Here is a 19,063-nt window from a genome sequence, read left to right on the forward strand (position 1 = left end):
ATCATACATAAGTCTTAGTCTTAGGAGGTCTGGTTGGTAGTTATGCACAAAATGCAAAAATGCAATCCTTGTGTGAGACCCCTCTCCACCTAAACTACGATGGAAAACAGCTACAATGACATCAGCATAAATGGAGGAAATTGCTCTGAAGATTTACAAGCATCTGCTTTGAAACAAATAACATTTTCTGGTGCAAGAGATGACAATGCAATCAGTTACACTTTACATAGATCTTTGTGATAGATCCATCCATCTTGCATCACCTTCAGTAACATTTCCATATTGTGGTGGGCATTTTACTGCAAAATTATTTCATCCTGCCAATTGGTGGACTTGACTGATTGACCAGACCAGCCTACTATGGTATTTGGGAATCATAGTGATAGATCCACCTGTCTTGCCACACCTTCAGTGACAGTTCCCTTATTATGATGGAGAATTTACTGAAAATTCCATCTGTCCAGCCAAGCCTTTAGCGATGGCAGTAGAGTTGAAGATTGGGCCAGATTTTATATAGCTGGCATCCAGGCTGACTTTTTGCCTTGTAAACCAGCCATCCATCGAAGCACAACACATTCAGCCAGCAGAACAGATTGTCAAAATGTTCCCAGCATATTTGCAAGAAAGAGCTAGTGAACTTAAAGTGTGAGATGATGGGATATTGTCATCTTTGCCACCTGGGATGTTTGAATTGTACATGCAGACTGACCAATGCTAGGACTTGCAGTCCATGCAGTAACAATGATGAGGCTACTCCAAACCAACCATACTCTGATCCTACCATGGAAAAGACAGAGTTTACTTTCCAGGCAGCTGTCATAGAGATTTATAGGTTGGTGACAGCTTTAGAATGCTTCCCACCCACCACCACCAAACCAGACTATGAGGTAAAGGTGTCAGTACATTCAGCATTGAGGAAGAAACACTGTCTGTCCATATACTTTCTCAGTCTACCAAGATAAAGGGATTAATGACCTCATATCTGGTCACATTTGTAATCCAGGTAATGCCAAGTACCAGCGATGTTTTCATACCACTGATAAAAGACACATTCAGATGCCTTTTGTACTTGTATCCCAGCCCTAGATACAAATCTGGTGGCAGTACATAATGTCCCAGCCACTGTTCTTTAAAGTGGACAGACTAGTTAGGAATCTGGTTATCACTTTCTCTATGTTTGACTTGGCATCATTGTTCCACATCTCATAAGGTGCACCATAGTCTAGATTTAAGATGTTTGACTTGACATCATTGTTCCACATCTCATAAGGTGCACCATAGTCTAGATTTAAGGACTCCCCTTGTTTCGGTCTCCTCTACTCTTAGGAGTGAAGACTGAAGATGTTTGGAGGCAAGTATCTCAGGAACTGCCAATCCCACACCGTCATTTTGGAATGTTCTATCAGGACCACACAAGAGGGAATATGGTTGGAACAGGGATAAGGGATCTTTATAGTCAAGTACTCATTGTCGATATAACCCCAGTGACAGAAGACAGCCTTCAAAATAGACTATGGTCCCGAATGTTCTTACTGTATCACCCTTCATCCATCCAGAAGATTGGGTGATCCATGTAATTTCCAACCGCTCCTCTTCACCCCATCTTATGCAAGTACTGTCAGACCAGGTGAATTTTTACTGCTGGAGATATGGTCTGTCATCACCAGACTGGTTACTGCTGGTGATGGAGATCATGCAACGAAGAAAATAAATAAAACTATAATTTTCAGGAGGTTGAGACTGAACCTGAGTTGCCTCAAACAATATGTCCCACCAAGAAGATTAAAGATGGAGATGGTAAGAGCCTTCCATTTCTCCATTAGAAAGGATGAGTATGCCATCATCTCAATTGGTTTGATGCATACTTTTATGTCCCTATCCACTCATTTGGTTTGATGCATACTTTTATGTCCCTATCCACTCAGTTGGTTAGATGCATACTTTTATGTCCCTATCCACTCAATTGGTTTGATGCATACTTTTATGTCCCTATCCACTCAGTTGGTTTGATGCATACTTTTATGTCCCTATCCACTCAGTTGGTTTGATGCATACTTTCATGTCCCTATCCACTTAATTGGTTTGATGCATACTTTTATGTCCCTATCCACTCAATTAGTTTGATGCATACTTTTATGTCCCTATCCACTCAATTGGTTTGATGCATACTTTTATGTCCCTATCCACTCAGTTGGTTTGATGCATACCTTTATGCCCCTATCCACTCAATTGGTCCGAGGCATACTTTTATGCCCCTATCCACTCAATTGGTTTGATGCATACTTTTATGCCCCTATCCACTCAGCATCACAAAAATTTTGTCTGTTTGCTGACAGTGACATGGTTTATCAGTTCAAAGTCCTACCATTTGATTTCATTATAAATCATGGGGCTTTTACCAGTATTGGTTATAATTGTGTCATCATCCTGTTGAATTCATCTACAGTAATAGCAGTATACTTGGATGACATTCTCCAACATATACGGTAAGACTGATTCTACTCCAAAACAGGATTTTCTTTCACTTTGATATCACATAGGCATTCTTATGAACTGGAACCAATCGAACCATCGTTCATTCCAGTGTTTTGTCCACCCGGGTATGGAATTTCTCATCATCAATTGGCCACAGCTTCCCCATGATTGCATAATATGAATCATAGATCTGGTCAAGTCTGTTTCTATCAAGACTTAGATTTCAGTGAGAAAGTTATTTCACCTCCTCAGATTATTCATTGCAGCAGTGGACTTGATTAAGGTAGTCTAGCTTATTATGCTCCCATTACTGATGACATTGGTAGTCAGTGGCACCCATTATCGGGTCCCCTTGATCAACAAGTCATTATCATGCCCAACATGATCATTCCTAGGTCAGTGGTGCAGTCAGGGTTGGCTGATGTCAGAGGTTTGAATGCAATGTTTTAATCCAAGACATACTATAAGTGTATGATGGCATGCATTGCCCACCTTCTCAAGCATTTATCTCAGAGATTAAGCTTCACAGAGACAAACTCTGGATATGGTGGCCCAGAAAGTAAGATTTCACTGCCCATCTTAACTGGTTAGAAGTCACAATCATGTGGCCCTGGGCCATGTTGGTTATCAGGAGAATGGATTATTATTCAATAGAGATTCCATGCATATTTCCTTAGAATGATACCAGAGGTAGACATTGGATGCTGTTACCTAATCTCCTATTGTTAATGTGATTGGGGAACATATTTGAAGGAGAAAACAAATATTTAAAGCAAATTATGTTTTCTTGATCACAATACTTACCCCCCCACCCAGCACCCCACCATGTGAGCGTCTATTTTCACATATATCTCAACTCAAAAACTGACAATGCCTGGTGATGGCAAGCAATGGTAATGGGCTTCAGTTACTGCACTTTGGATCTATGAGAAAAAAAGAATAGATGGTAAAAGACAATTTTTCATCTTTTTTAGCAGGGCTGGATTCAAAAGGCAGTAGGCTTATATACATAATGTTAATATAATTTAGTAAATATTCCATGAGAAACATAATTTACTCTAATGTTTTGCTGTTTCAGAGATTGTAATTTTTGTTTTTCAATTAGAGCATAATTACAAAAATAATACAGGACCTACCTACATGTGTCTAACATATTGATGCAGCATGTTATATTTACATATGCTGGTAATACAAATTCATGCCATTCAGGATATGGGGTCTCATAAAGATTCAAATAAAAGAACAAAAAAGTCAGAGAGTGCTAATATTATCATTCATAAAGGGGTATATTTATTTGCTTTTCTTACATTGAAATAACTACCTATTATGAACCTTATCTACATAATTCTGAACCAAAAAACACAACTCGTGGATTGATTATGCATTAAAGATGAAAGCATCAAAACCAGGTCAGTATCTTAAAAATGTTAGTTTGTGGATACACTTTAGTTGAATCTTGAATAATGTGTTTGATTCTTATTCTAACAGACACAGTTAATAATAATAAAAATAATAATAATATTGAGGACTTTGTATAGCGCCTATTCTTTAGAAGCTGTAAGCGCTTTACAACATTAGACAACACCTATAGGATAAAAAAACATATAATTATATGATTACAAAAACAAACACCATGAAATTAGAAAACATTAAAAACATGCTGAGAATATTTAAGGTAGGAAACATTATTAGGTCTTTAAGTTTGTTCTTGCAGTCAAAATAAGTGAGTTTTGAGAGCATTCTTGAATGTGATCACTGTGTCTTTGTGTCTAAGTTCAGTGGGCAATTCATTCCATGTTGCTGGGCCCTAGTATGCAAAAGAACGCTGTCCATATGAATTTGTTTTCATGGTGGGAATAATGAGTATGTGATTGTCAGAAAAAGAGTGTATGTAACTTGCTGGTATGTACACATAGGTGAGGTCGGATAGGTATATTGGACTAGAGTCAGACAGTGAAACATAGCACAGAGAACAAATTTTGTGTTTGATTCTGGATCAAATGGATAGCCAGTGTATGGCACAGAGCAGTGGAGAGGTGTACTCTGATCATGTTACTCTAAGTATGATCCAAGCAGCTGTGTTTTGAACTTTTTGAAGTTTCTGGAGCAGATATTGAGATGAACCAGACAGAACTGAGTTACAATACTCCAGTCTTGAAAGTACTAATGAACACACAAGTGTTTTAGTGGCATCAACTGAAAGATATTTGCAAATTGAGCTGATATTGGTGCAATGTGAGAGTAGTGTCCAGAGTAACACCTAGGTTTTGTACTGATTGTGTGAATTTAATGTTGGACCTGCTGCTATTTATTGCTTGAAGTAAAGGATGTGAATGAGAAAGTCTTTGTGTTGTGATCAGAATGGCTTCAGTTTTAACATCATTCATCTGCAGCTTGTTACATATCATCCATGATTTCACATCAGAAATGCACCTCTCTACACCTTGGATGGTAGCATCAACTTCGGTTGGGTGGCTAGATTTGTATATTTGGGTGTCATCAGCGTACAATTGGTGAGACACTGGATGATGATCTATGACACTTGAGAGTGACTGAGTGTACAGAATGAAGAGAACAGGTTCAAGAACAGACCCCTGTGGAACACCACAATATAGATCAACTGGGCTGGAGTGAATTCCATTTGCAGATACAATTTGTGTCCTGTTGACCAAGTAGGACTTGAACCACAGTAAGGCTGTATCATGAATGCCAAATAAATGCTGGAGATGGTGAAGTAATATATCATGGTCTATTGTGTCAAATTCTGCAGACAAATCAAGGAGGGTGAGGACTGTAATCTTTCCGCTATCCAATGCAGAGAGAATGTCATTAACTACTTTTAGAAGAGTAGTTTCAGTACTGTGGCAAGGGCAATATTCAGACTGTACATTGCTAAAAAGACTTTGAAATTAGATGAAATACAAGCTGGAATAGAGCAACCTTTTCTAAGATTTTTTTATGAATAGGAGATTAGAAACTTGGCAGTAGTTCTTTAAATCGTTATGGTCTAGTGTTGGTTTCTTCAGCAGAGGCTTACAATGGCAGTTTTGAAAAATGATGGGAATTCCCCAGATGAGAGAGAGGTATTAATAACATCAGTTAGTGAAGGCAATATTGGATCTAAGCACTCAAGCAGCAGTGATGTTGGAATTGGATCAAGTTCACATGACTTTAGTGCACTTTTCATCAGTATTGTATGTACGAAATCCATAGGGACAGGTTCAGATGCTGCTAATGGTTGCCGCTCAAATTCTGTATCCCAACTGTATGGTGACGAAGAGTCAATTGAAATTGTGGTGTCAAGCTTATCACTAATGGTTTGTACTTTGTCATGGAAGAAATTTGCAAACATGTCTGGAAGGTCGACTGGTGTAGATTTGTTCCTTGACATTAGCTTGTTAGTAATCTCGAAGAGCTCTTTGCAGCTGGAACTTTCCATGATATTAGTAATGTAGTGGGCTGATTTTGCTGCATGGACTATATTTGTGACATTCTTCTTAGCTGTTTCATTATTTAATTGGTTAATTATTAATAAGAACTTAATTGCAGGTTCAGTATCAAGGATAAGAAGGAATTGGATAAATGCCAATTATGTCACTATCTTATATATATTAGTTTGAAGATACTCTTTAGTCAAAGCTTGATTCATGGTTTTAATTAATATTGTAACAAATGCATTTATTAAAACATTATCTTATGTTCCATATCAAGCACAAGAAGAAATCAAATAAAGGCCAGCTGTGTCAAACAAGATGTGGCCAGCTGTGTCAAACAAGATGTGGCCAGTGGCAAGGAGTATGAGGGACTCCACTTCACAAAAGCTGAAGCCACCCAATACCTACAGCTTAATGGTAAATAATATCTACAACTTAATGGTAAATAATACCTATAACTTAATGGTAAATAATATCTACAACTTAATGGTAAATAATAAATACAACTTAATGGTAAATAATACCTACAACTTAATGGTAAATAATATCTACAACTTAATGGTAAATAATACCTACAACTTAATCGTAAATAATACCTACAACTTAATGGTAAATAATACCTACAGCTTCATGGTAAATAATAAATACAACTTAATGGTAAATAATACCTACAACTTAATGGTAAATAATATCTACAACTTAATGGTAAATAATACCTACAGCTTCATGGTAAATAATAAATACAACTTAATGGTAAATAATACCTACAACTTAATGGTAAATAATACCTACAACTTAATGGTAAATAATACCTACAACTTAATGGTAAATAATAAATACAAGTTAATGGTAAATAATAAATACAACTTAATGGTAAATAATACCTACAACTTAATGGTAAATAATACCTACAACTTAATGGTAAATAATAAATACAACTTAATGGTAAATAATAAATACAACTTAATGGTAAATAATACCTATAACTTAATGGTAAATAATAAATACAACTTAATGGTAAATAATGCCTACAACTTAATGGTAAATAATACCTACAACTTAATGGTAAATAATACCTACAACTTAATGGTAAGTAATACCTACAACTTAATGGTAAATAATAAATACAACTTAATGGTAAATAATACCTACAACTTAATGGTAAATAATACCTATAACTTAATGGTAAATAATAAATACAACTTAATGGTAAATAATACCTACAACTTAATGGTAAATAATAAATGCAACTTAATGGTAAATGATACCTACAACTTAATGGTAAATAATAAATACAACTTAATGGTAAATAATACCTACAGCTTAATGGTAAATAATAAATACAACTTAATGGTAAATAATACCTACAACTTAATGGTAAATAATATCTACAACTTAATGGTAAATTAACTTCTGTTTAATTATTGCCATAAATTTGTTAAGTCTGTGTAGTTAAGTCATCTTGCGTATTTTAAATAATATCTTAATAAGATGGCTCACAAATCTGAATGATTCACAGCTATTTTCATCAATTCTTTATAGACAAAAAGCATATTTATAGTTATGCTTTCATTCTCATAAATTCTAAATTATATAGAGGGTCCTGTGCCACAGAATTCTGGTGCTAACTCTTTTTACATCCATGACTAATCTCCATTTATTCCAGACTCTTTCCTCCACTGTTTCAATAAGAATTTTAAAACATTTGTAAACATTTTGGGACCACATTCATCATTCATTGCAATTATTTCTAGGTATCACTAATGAATTAACTGTGGACATGAAAGAGAAGGTCATACCTATGATGTACACAGGTAACATTGTCATGGAAATGGTGATTACTTTAAGTGATGACTATGGGTTATACATTTTATTAATTCTATGATGTACACAGGTAACATTGTCATGGAAATGGTGATTACTTTAAGTGATGACTATGGGTTATACATTTTATTAATTCTATGATGTAAACAGGTACCATTGTCATGGAAATGGTGATTACTTTAAGTGATGACTTAGGGTTATACATTTTATTAATTCTATGATGCACACAGGTACCATTGTCATGGAAATGGTGATTACTTTAAGTGATGACTATGGGTTATACATTTTATTAATTTTATGATGTAGACAGGTACCATTGTCATGGAAATGGTGATTACTTTAAGTGATGACTATGGGTTATACATTTTATTAATTCTATGATGTAAACAGGTACCATTGTCATGGAAATGGTGATTACTTTAAGTGACGACTTAGGGTTATACATTTTATTAATTCTATGATGTACACAGGTACCATTGTCATGGAAATGGTGATTACTTTAAGTGATGACTTAGTGTTATACATTTTATTAATTCTATGATGCACACAGGTACCATTGTCATGGAAATGGTGATTACTTTAAGTGATGACTATGGGTTATACATTTTATTAATTTTATGATGTAGACAGGTACCATTGTCATGGAAATGGTGATTACTTTAAGTGATGACTATGGGTTATACATTTTATTAATTCTATGATGTAAACAGGTACCATTGTCATGGAAATGGTGATTACTTTAAGTGATGACTTAGGGTTATACATTTTATTAATTCTATGATGTACACAGGTACCATTGTCATGGAAATGGTGATTACTTTAAGTGATGACTTAGTGTTATACATTTTATTAATTCTATGATGCACACAGGTACCATTGTCATGGAAATGGTGATTACTTTAAGTGATGACTATGGGTTATACATTTTATTAATTTTATGATGTAGACAGGTACCATTGTCATGGAAATGGTGATTACTTTAAGTGATGACTATGGGTTATACATTTTATTAATTCTATGATGTAGACAGGTACCATTGTCATGGAAATGGTGATTACTTTAAGTGATGACTTAGGGTTATACATTTTATTAATTCTATGATGTACACAGGTAACATTGTCATGGAAATGGTGATTACTTTAAGTGATGACTTAAGGTTATACATTTTATTAATTCTATGATGTACACAGGTACCATTGTCATGGAAATGGTGATTACTTTAAGTGATGACTATGGGTTACACATTTTATTAATTCAGTGAATATTACAAAGGTGGAGGAAGACTAAAAATTAAAGACAAAGACATAATGCATGTCTAGAAAAAAGATCAGGCAACAAGTTATCCAATTTAGGTTCAGCCTTTCCCCTACTTGAACACACCTTGCATATTATGTGTGTGGCAGGGACGGAATGAGAGAGAGGACCAAGAGTGAATACTTGAATATGCATGATGCATATAAATATACACATGATACATTTAATAATATATACATTGATATTGTAAGTTAACATTTACAGGAATAAATTTAAAAAATGGTAAAATCATTTCGTTCCTTAAAAAAAAAATCAAGAACAACTGAAAGCACTTTACAGTTTGGATCATTAGTTTGTTCAGGTAAACAGTGAATTTTGAGGTAGTAAGTCAGCCATTTCCAACAAAATTAGGTGATAAAAATCTATATTCTGTCAATCATGGGGCATGTCTTACCAGGAAACTGTTACACACTAATATGTTTTTCAAGATTTCTTTAAGTGAAATCTTATAATATTCAATAGCTGCCAAAAATATAACACTGATTTTTGCATGTGCATTCTGACAATGTATGTATTTGTCAGAGTTAGATATTACATACAGTAAGAAGAATTGAACTTTGTTAATAACATCATATGCTCACTCTGGCCAGTACTAATGACAATACTCACTCTGGCCAGTACTAATGACAGTACTCACTCTGGCCAGTACTAATGACAGTACTCACTCTTACCAGTACTAATGACAGTACTCACTCTGGCCAGTACTACTGACAGTACTTACTCTGGCCAGTACTACTGACAGTACTCACTCTGGCCAGTACTAATGACAGTACTCAATCTGGCCAGTACTAATGACAGTACTCAATCTGGCCAGCACTAATGACAGTACTCATTCTGGCCAGTACTACTGACAGTACTCACTCTGGCCAGTACTACTGACAGTACTCACTCTGGCCAGTACTACTGACAGTACTCACTCTGACCAGTACTAATGACAGTACTCATTCGGGCCAGTACTACTGACAGTACTCACTCTGGCCAGTACTACTGACAGTACTCACTCTGGCCAGTACTACTGACAGTACTCAATCTGGCCAGTACTACTGACAGTACTCAATCTGGCCAGTACTAATGACAGTACTCATTCTGGCCAGTACTACTGACAGTACTCACTCTGGCCAGTACTACTGACAGTACTCACTCTGGCCAGTACTAATGACAGTACTCAATCTGGCCAGTACTAATGACAGTAAGCATTGGTAAATGCATGTATTATGTAAGAATGAAACAGAACAGAACAAAACATTTATTAATAAAGTAAATCTCAGGCCACACATAGGTGACCTATAAGAATTTCACAAATGCTAAAATATAAGGCAGTGTCAGGAATATATGGAGATACAAATCACTTCACAGGTAAACAGTTTAGAGTCAGAGCAAGAATAAACATTCGGACATGATGTGTGATCTTTTGGGTACATAAATGTGACATTGTTATAGTAGAATACAATGACCTTCCTGGAGTGTACAAAGATTGCAAAGGAGAAAAAGTATATTGTTGTTAAGTATGGAAAATTTCCTGCATTTTGGGTTTTATTTGATATTGATGTGAAATTGTCTCCAAACACTCAGTATGCTCTAAAAGGTAACTTATGCATGCCAGTCTAGTCACTGTCTGAATTCTCTGATAGTTTATTGGAAGGTTTAGCTGCAGGGATTTTCTCTGGCAGTTTATTTCCAACTTATACAGGTTCTTTCAGCAATATCATTCCAAGACCCTTTTCTACAGTATCAGTGATAGTTAGTGGTTTCATCTGTTTCATGTCAGCATCACCTTCTACAATGCTGTCTTGGCTAAAACTGTCCTAGTTGCAACAACTTGTTGTTTGTCATCATCATCATCATCATCATCATTATCATTGTCATCATCATCATCATCATCATCATCTCTAAAGTAGCATGCTGCTAGTGTTGCTCACTCTGCTGCATCTGATAATTTGGTGCCAACTTGGAAAATGATCTTTGACCATTGTACCATACTTGGTTAAGTTTGCAGGGAACTGAATAGTAACTTTTGATTGTGGATACATGGTTTTCAGAAATTTTAGCTCAAAAAGCACTGATTTCTGAGCATCTGTGATGTTCTGCAGATAATTGTGACTAATGCCAAATTTGTTGGCTTTCAGTTTGAAAGCACTTGATAATATTAAATCAACATCATGCTAATCATGCAAGGCTGCTATCATTGTTTTGTTTCTCACTTTAACAAAATAGCTGTTAGCAGTTTTGTTGCCATCATTGTTCATACGTCTCTGAAGTTTTCAAATGTGGTGAGCTCTATGTATACATATAGCATCTTGGTCAAGTTCTAATTTGTCATTGAAAAGTGATGCACTGTGTTCAAACAATCCTCATTGATGACATCTTATGACCCCCAAAATATCAGATTGTTCCTTCTCTGTTGTGATTCAAGGTCAATTCATTTATCAGATTGTTTTACAAGCCAATGTAAAGATTGTTTTACAAGCCAGTGTGTTGATTCTGTTTGAGTTTATGTTAGCCATATCACTAGCAGCACATGTAACATGCTTCAAAGTAGAAATGGGTAGACAGATCTGGCAGTTCATGGAAATAAATTCCTTTATGGCTGCCTTTCTCTCTCTATAATAATTTGTTCTTATCAATATGTATCATGGAAAGATACAGATTATTCATCTGTTTAGATGCATCGTATTTCAAGATACAGATTATTCATAAGTTAAGTTGCATCGTATTTCAAGATATGGATTATTCATCTGTTTAGTTGCATCGTATTTCAAGATACGGATTATTCATCTGTTTAGTTGCATCGTATTTCAAGATACGGATTATTCATCTGCTAGGTTGCATCATATTTTAAGATACGGATTATTCATCTGTTTAGTTGCATACTATTTCAAGATACGGATTATTCATATGTTTGTTGCATCGTATTTCAAGATACGGATTATTCATATGTTTAGTTGCATTGTATTTCAAGATATGGATTATTCATATGTTTAGTTGCATCGTATTTCAAGATAAGGGATTATTCATCTGCTAGGTTGCATCATATTTTAAGATACGGATTATTCATCTGTTTAGTTGCATCGTATTTCAAGATACGGATTATTCATCAGTTTAGTTGCATCGTATTTCAAGATATGGATTATTCATCTGTTTAGTTGCATCATATTTCAAGATACGGATTATTCATCTGTTTAGTTGCATCGTATTTCAAGATACGGATTATTCATCTGTTTAGTTGCATCATATTTTAAGATACGGATTATTCATCTGTTTAGTTGCATCGTATTTCAAGATACGGATTATTCATCTGTTTAGTTGCATCGTATTTCAAGATAGTGATTATTCATCTGTTTAGTTGCATCATATTTCAAGATACTGATTATTCATATGTTTAGTTGCATCGTATTTCAAGATATGGATTATTCATCTGTTTAGTTGCATCGTATTTCAAGATACGGATTATTCATCTGTTTAGTTGCATCGTATTTCAAGATAGTGATTATTCATCTGTTTAGTTGCATCATATTTCAAGATACTGATTATTCATCTGTTTAGTTGCATCGTATTTCAAGATACGGATTATTCATCTGCTAGGTTGCATCATATTTTAAGATACGGATTATTCATCTGTTTAGTTGCATACTATTTCAAGATACGGATTATTCATATGTTTGTTGCATCGTATTTCAAGATACGGATTATTCATATGTTTAGTTGCATTGTATTTCAAGATATGGATTATTCATATGTTTAGTTGCATCGTATTTCAAGATAAGGGATTATTCATCTGCTAGGTTGCATCATATTTTAAGATACGGATTATTCATCTGTTTAGTTGCATTGTATTTCAAGATACGGATTATTCATCAGTTTAGTTGCATCGTATTTCAAGATATGGATTATTCATCTGTTTAGTTGCATCATATTTCAAGATACGGATTATTCATCTGTTTAGTTGCATCGTATTTCAAGATACGGATTATTCATCTGTTTAGTTGCATCATATTTTAAGATACGGATTATTCATCTGTTTAGTTGCATCGTATTTCAAGATACGGATTATTCATCTGTTTAGTTGCATCGTATTTCAAGATAGTGATTATTCATCTGTTTAGTTGCATCATATTTCAAGATACTGATTATTCATATGTTTAGTTGCATCGTATTTCAAGATATGGATTATTCATCTGTTTAGTTGCATCGTATTTCAAGATACGGATTATTCATCTGTTTAGTTGCATCGTATTTCAAGATAGTGATTATTCATCTGTTTAGTTGCATCATATTTCAAGATACTGATTATTCATCTGTTTAGTTGCATCGTATTTCAAGATACGGATTATTCATCAGTTTAGTTGCATCGTATTTCAAGATATGGATTATTCATCTGTTTAGTTGCATCGTATTTCAAGATACGGATTATTCATATGTTTAGATGCATCATATTTCAAGATACGGATTATTCATCAGTTTGGTTTTATCGTATTTGTAGATACGAATTATTCATCTGTTTAGTTGCATCGTATTTCAAGATACGGATTATTCGTCTGCTAGGCTGCATCATATTTCAAGATATGGATTATTCATCTGTTTAGTAATGCATCGTATTTCAAGATAGTGATTATTCATCTGTTTAGTTGCATCGTATTTCAAGATACGGATTATTTATCTGTTTAGTTGCATCGTATTTCAAGATACTGATTATTCATCTGTTTAGTTGCATCGTATTTCAAGATATGGATTATTCATCTGTTTAGTTGCATTGTATTTCAAGATACGGATTATTCATCTGTTTAGTTACATCATATTTCAAGATATGGATTAATCATCTGTTTAGTTGCATCGTATTTCAAGATATGGATTAATTATCTGTTTAGTTGCATCGTATTTCAAGATACAGATTATTCATCTGTTTAGTTGCATCATATTTCAAGATACGGATTATTCATCTGTTTAGTTGCATCGTATTTCAAGATACGGATTATTCATCTGTTTGGTTGCATCGTATTTCAAGATATGGATTATTCGTCTGTTTAGTTGCATCGTATTTCAAGATAGTGATTATTCATCTGTTTAGTTGCATCATATTTCAAGATACTGATTATTCATCTGTTTAGTTGCATCGTATTTCAAGATACGGATTATTCATCAGTTTAGTTGCATCGTATTTCAAGATATGGATTATTCATCTGTTTAGTTGCATCGTATTTCAAGATACGGATTATTCATCTGCTAGGTTGCATCATATTTTAAGATACGGATTATTCATCTGTTTAGTTGCATACTATTTCAAGATACGGATTATTCATATGTTTGTTGCATCGTATTTCAAGATACGGATTATTCATATGTTTAGTTGCATTGTATTTCAAGATATGGATTATTCATATGTTTAGTTGCATCGTATTTCAAGATAAGGGATTATTCATCTGCTAGGTTGCATCATATTTTAAGATACGGATTATTCATCTGTTTAGTTGCATCGTATTTCAAGATACGGATTATTCATCAGTTTAGTTGCATCGTATTTCAAGATATGGATTATTCATCTGTTTAGTTGCATCATATTTCAAGATACGGATTATTCATCTGTTTAGTTGCATCGTATTTCAAGATACGGATTATTCATCTGTTTAGTTGCATCATATTTTAAGATACGGATTATTCATCTGTTTAGTTGCATCGTATTTCAAGATACGGATTATTCATCTGTTTAGTTGCATCGTATTTCAAGATAGTGATTATTCATCTGTTTAGTTGCATCATATTTCAAGATACTGATTATTCATATGTTTAGTTGCATCGTATTTCAAGATATGGATTATTCATCTGTTTAGTTGCATCGTATTTCAAGATACGGATTATTCATCTGTTTAGTTGCATCGTATTTCAAGATAGTGATTATTCATCTGTTTAGTTGCATCATATTTCAAGATACTGATTATTCATCTGTTTAGTTGCATCGTATTTCAAGATACGGATTATTCATCAGTTTAGTTGCATCGTATTTCAAGATATGGATTATTCATCTGTTTAGTTGCATCGTATTTCAAGATACGGATTATTCATATGTTTAGATGCATCATATTTCAAGATACGGATTATTCATCAGTTTGGTTTTATCGTATTTGTAGATACGAATTATTCATCTGTTTAGTTGCATCGTATTTCAAGATACGGATTATTCGTCTGCTAGGCTGCATCATATTTCAAGATATGGATTATTCATCTGTTTAGTAATGCATCGTATTTCAAGATAGTGATTATTCATCTGTTTAGTTGCATCGTATTTCAAGATACGGATTATTTATCTGTTTAGTTGCATCGTATTTCAAGATACTGATTATTCATCTGTTTAGTTGCATCGTATTTCAAGATATGGATTATTCATCTGTTTAGTTGCATTGTATTTCAAGATACGGATTATTCATCTGTTTAGTTACATCATATTTCAAGATATGGATTAATCATCTGTTTAGTTGCATCGTATTTCAAGATATGGATTAATTATCTGTTTAGTTGCATCGTATTTCAAGATACAGATTATTCATCTGTTTAGTTGCATCATATTTCAAGATACGGATTATTCATCTGTTTAGTTGCATCGTATTTCAAGATACGGATTATTCATCTGTTTGGTTGCATCGTATTTCAAGATATGGATTATTCGTCTGTTTAGTTGCATCATATTTCAAGATATGGATTGTTCATCTGTTTAGTTGCATCGTATTTCAAGATACGGATTATTCATCTGTTTAGTTCCATCGTATTTCAAGATACGGATTATTCATCAGTTTGGTTGCATCGTATTTCAAGATATGGATTATTCGTCTGTTTAGTTGCATCATATTTCAAGATACGGATTATTCATCTGTTTAGTTGCATCGTATTTCAAGATACGGATTATTCATCTGTTTAGTTGCATCATATTTTATGATTTACTGCAAGGAGAATGCAAAATTACTTTTTTTTTAGCATTAAGAGGTTAGTGTTAGGACTAGTTGGCCAGGTGTCAGGGTAATGTGACTGGGTGGGACATCATGTTACATGTCTGTGGCATGATGCCCCAGTGCTAGACATAACTATAAACTGCCACACTGCAGACATCATAGCAATATGACTGAATTTTGTTTAAAGCTATGTTACAGATCCAAATCACACACACACACACACACACTTTATTTTCAGTTATTAACTTTCCGGTTTCAGATATGATAAAAATGTTTTAAAAGTTGTGACCTATTAACAATTTAACACTATTTTGTATATTTTTTAGAAAACAAACAAGTAGAAATATAACTTGTATGTTAGAAAGAATAATGGGCTTTCATCACTAAATATTTTAAATTAACAGGGACTCATTCCATTTCAGTTTTATTAAAAATCTTGCAGGTTATGCTTTCATAAGAGATATAGGAAGAGTGATTGTATCTATTACATACAACTGAAATGTGTCTAGTAAGCTAAAAATGAAGGTTAGAATGGGCATGACAATGTGTTCTATGTAAATGAAGGCTGGAATGGGCATGAGAATGTGTTCTATGTAAATGAAGGTTGGAATGGGCATGACAATGTGTTCTGTGTAAATGACGGTTGGAATGGGCATGACAATGTTTTCTATGTAAATGAAGGCTGGAATGGGCATGACAATGTGTTCTATGTAAATGAAGGTTGGAATGGGCATGAAAATGTGTTCTGTGTAAATGAAGGTTGGAATGGACATGACAATGTGTTCTATGTAAATGAAGGTTGGAATGGGCATGACAATGTGTTCTATGTAAATGAAGGCTGGAATGGGCATGACAATGTGTTCTATGTAAATGAAGGTTGGAATGGGAATGACAATGTCTTTTGTAAAAATGAAGGTTGGAATGGGCATGACAATTTGTTTTGTGTAAATGAAGGTTGGAATGGGCATGACAATGTATTCTATGTAAATGAAGGTTGGAATGGCCATGACAATGTGTTCTGTGTAAATGAAGGCTGGAATGGGCATGACAATGTTTTCTGTGTAAATGAAGGTTAGAATGGGCATGACAGTGTGTTCTATGTAAATGAAGGTTGGAATGGCCATGACAATGTGTTCTATGTAAATGAAGGCTGGAATGGGCATGACAATGTGTTCTATGTAAATGAAGGTTGGAATGGGCATGACAGTGTGTTCTATGTAAATGAAGGATGGAATGGGCATGACAATGTGTTATGTGTAAATGAAGATTGGAATGGGCATGACAATGTGTTCTGTGTAAATGAAGGTTGGAATGGGCATGACAATGTGTTCTGTGTAAATGAAGATTGGAATGGGCATGACAGTGTGTTCTATGTAAATGAAGGATGGAATGGGCATGACAATGTGTTCTATGTAAATGAAGGTTGGAATGGGCATGACAATGTGTTCTATGTAAATGAAGACTGGAATGGGCATGACAGTATGTTCTATGTAAATGAAGGATGGAATGGGCATGACAATGTGTTCTGTGTAAATGAAGATTGGAATGGGCATGACAGTGTGTTCTATGTAAATGAAGGATGGAATGGGCATGACAATGTGTTCTATGTAAATGAAGGTTGGAATGGGCATGACAATGTATTCTATGTAAATGAAGGTTGGAATGGGCATGACAATGTGTTCTGTGTAAATGAAGGTTGGAATGGGCATGACAATGTTTTCTGTGTAAATGAAGGTTAGAATGGGCATGACAGTGTGTTCTATGTAAATGAAGGTTGGAATGGCCAAGACAATGTGTTCTATGTAAATGAAGGCTGGAATGGGCATGACAATGTGTTCTATGTAAATGAAGGTTGGAATGGGCATGAAAGTGTGTTCTATGTAAATGAAGGATGGAATGGGCATGACAATGTGTTCTGTGTAAATGAAGATTGGAATGGGCATGACAGTGTGTTCTATGTAAATGAAGGATGGAATGGGCATGACAATGTGTTCTGTGTAAATGAAGATTGGAATGGGCATGACAATGTGTTCTGTGTAAATGAAGGTTGGAATGGGCATGACAATGTGTTCTGTGTAAATGAAGGATGGAATGGGCATGACAATGTATTCTATGTAAATGAAGGTTGGAATGGGCATGACAATGTGTTCTGTGTAAATGAAGATTGGAATGGGCATGACAGTATGTTCTATGTAAATCAAGGATGGAATGGGCATGACAATGTGTTCTGTGTAAATGAAGATTGGAATGGGCATGACAGTGTGTTCTATGTAAATGAAGGATGGAATGGGCATGACAATGTGTTCTATGTAAATGAAGGTTGGAATGGGCATGACAATGTGTTCTGTGTAAATGAAGATTGGAATGGGCATGACAGTATGTTCTGTGTAAATGAAGGATGGAATGGGAATGACAATGTGTTATATGTAAATGAAGGTTGGAATGGGCATGACAATGTGTTCTCTGTAAATGAAGATTGAAATAAGCAAGACAGTATGTTCTGTGTAAATGAAGATTGGAACGGGCATGACAGTATGTTCTATGTAAATGAAGGCTGGAATGGGCATGACAATGTGTTCTATGTAAATGAAGATTGGAATGGGCATGACAATGTGTTCTGTGTAAATGAAGGTTGGAATGGGCATGACAATGTGTTCTGTGTAAATGAAGGTTGGAATGGGCATGATAATGTATTCTATGTAAATGAAGGTTGGAATGGGCATGACAATGTGTTCTGTGTAAATGAAGATTGGAATGGGCATGACAGTATGTTCTGTGTAAATGAAGGATGGAATGGGAATGACAATGTGTTATATGTAAATGAAGGTTGGAATGGGCATGACAATGTGTTCTGTGTAAATGAAGATTGAAATGAGAATGACAGTATGTTCTGTGTAAAAGTAGATTGGAACGGGCATGACAGTATGTTCTATGTAAATGAAGGCTGGACTGGGCATGACAATGTGTTCTATGTAAAAGAAGATTGGAATGGGCATGACAATGTGTTCTGTGTAAATGAACGTTGGAATGGGCATGACAATATGTTCTGTGTAAATGAAGGTTGGAATGGGCATGACA

General features: G+C 34.6%; 1 protein-coding gene across 2 annotated transcripts in view; it reads left to right on the forward strand.

Annotated features, from left to right (window-relative positions):
• LOC149782402 (immunoglobulin superfamily member 10-like) overlaps positions 1-19,063 on the forward strand; it is a 100,223-nt gene that overhangs the window by 55,279 nt on the left and 25,881 nt on the right. For both annotated transcript variants that reach the window (XM_089933784.1, XM_089933785.1), the window contains one exon: positions 6,187-6,326. In XM_089933784.1, coding sequence (XP_089789910.1) covers positions 6,187-6,326 — 140 coding nt within the window. The remainder of the gene's footprint in view (positions 1-6,186; positions 6,327-19,063) is intronic.

The sequence above is a fragment of the Sinohyriopsis cumingii genome, chromosome 15 (genome assembly GCF_028554795.1).
Source record: "Sinohyriopsis cumingii isolate HCF-2022 chromosome 15, ASM2855479v2, whole genome shotgun sequence".
NCBI lineage: Eukaryota > Metazoa > Mollusca > Bivalvia > Unionida > Unionidae > Sinohyriopsis > Sinohyriopsis cumingii.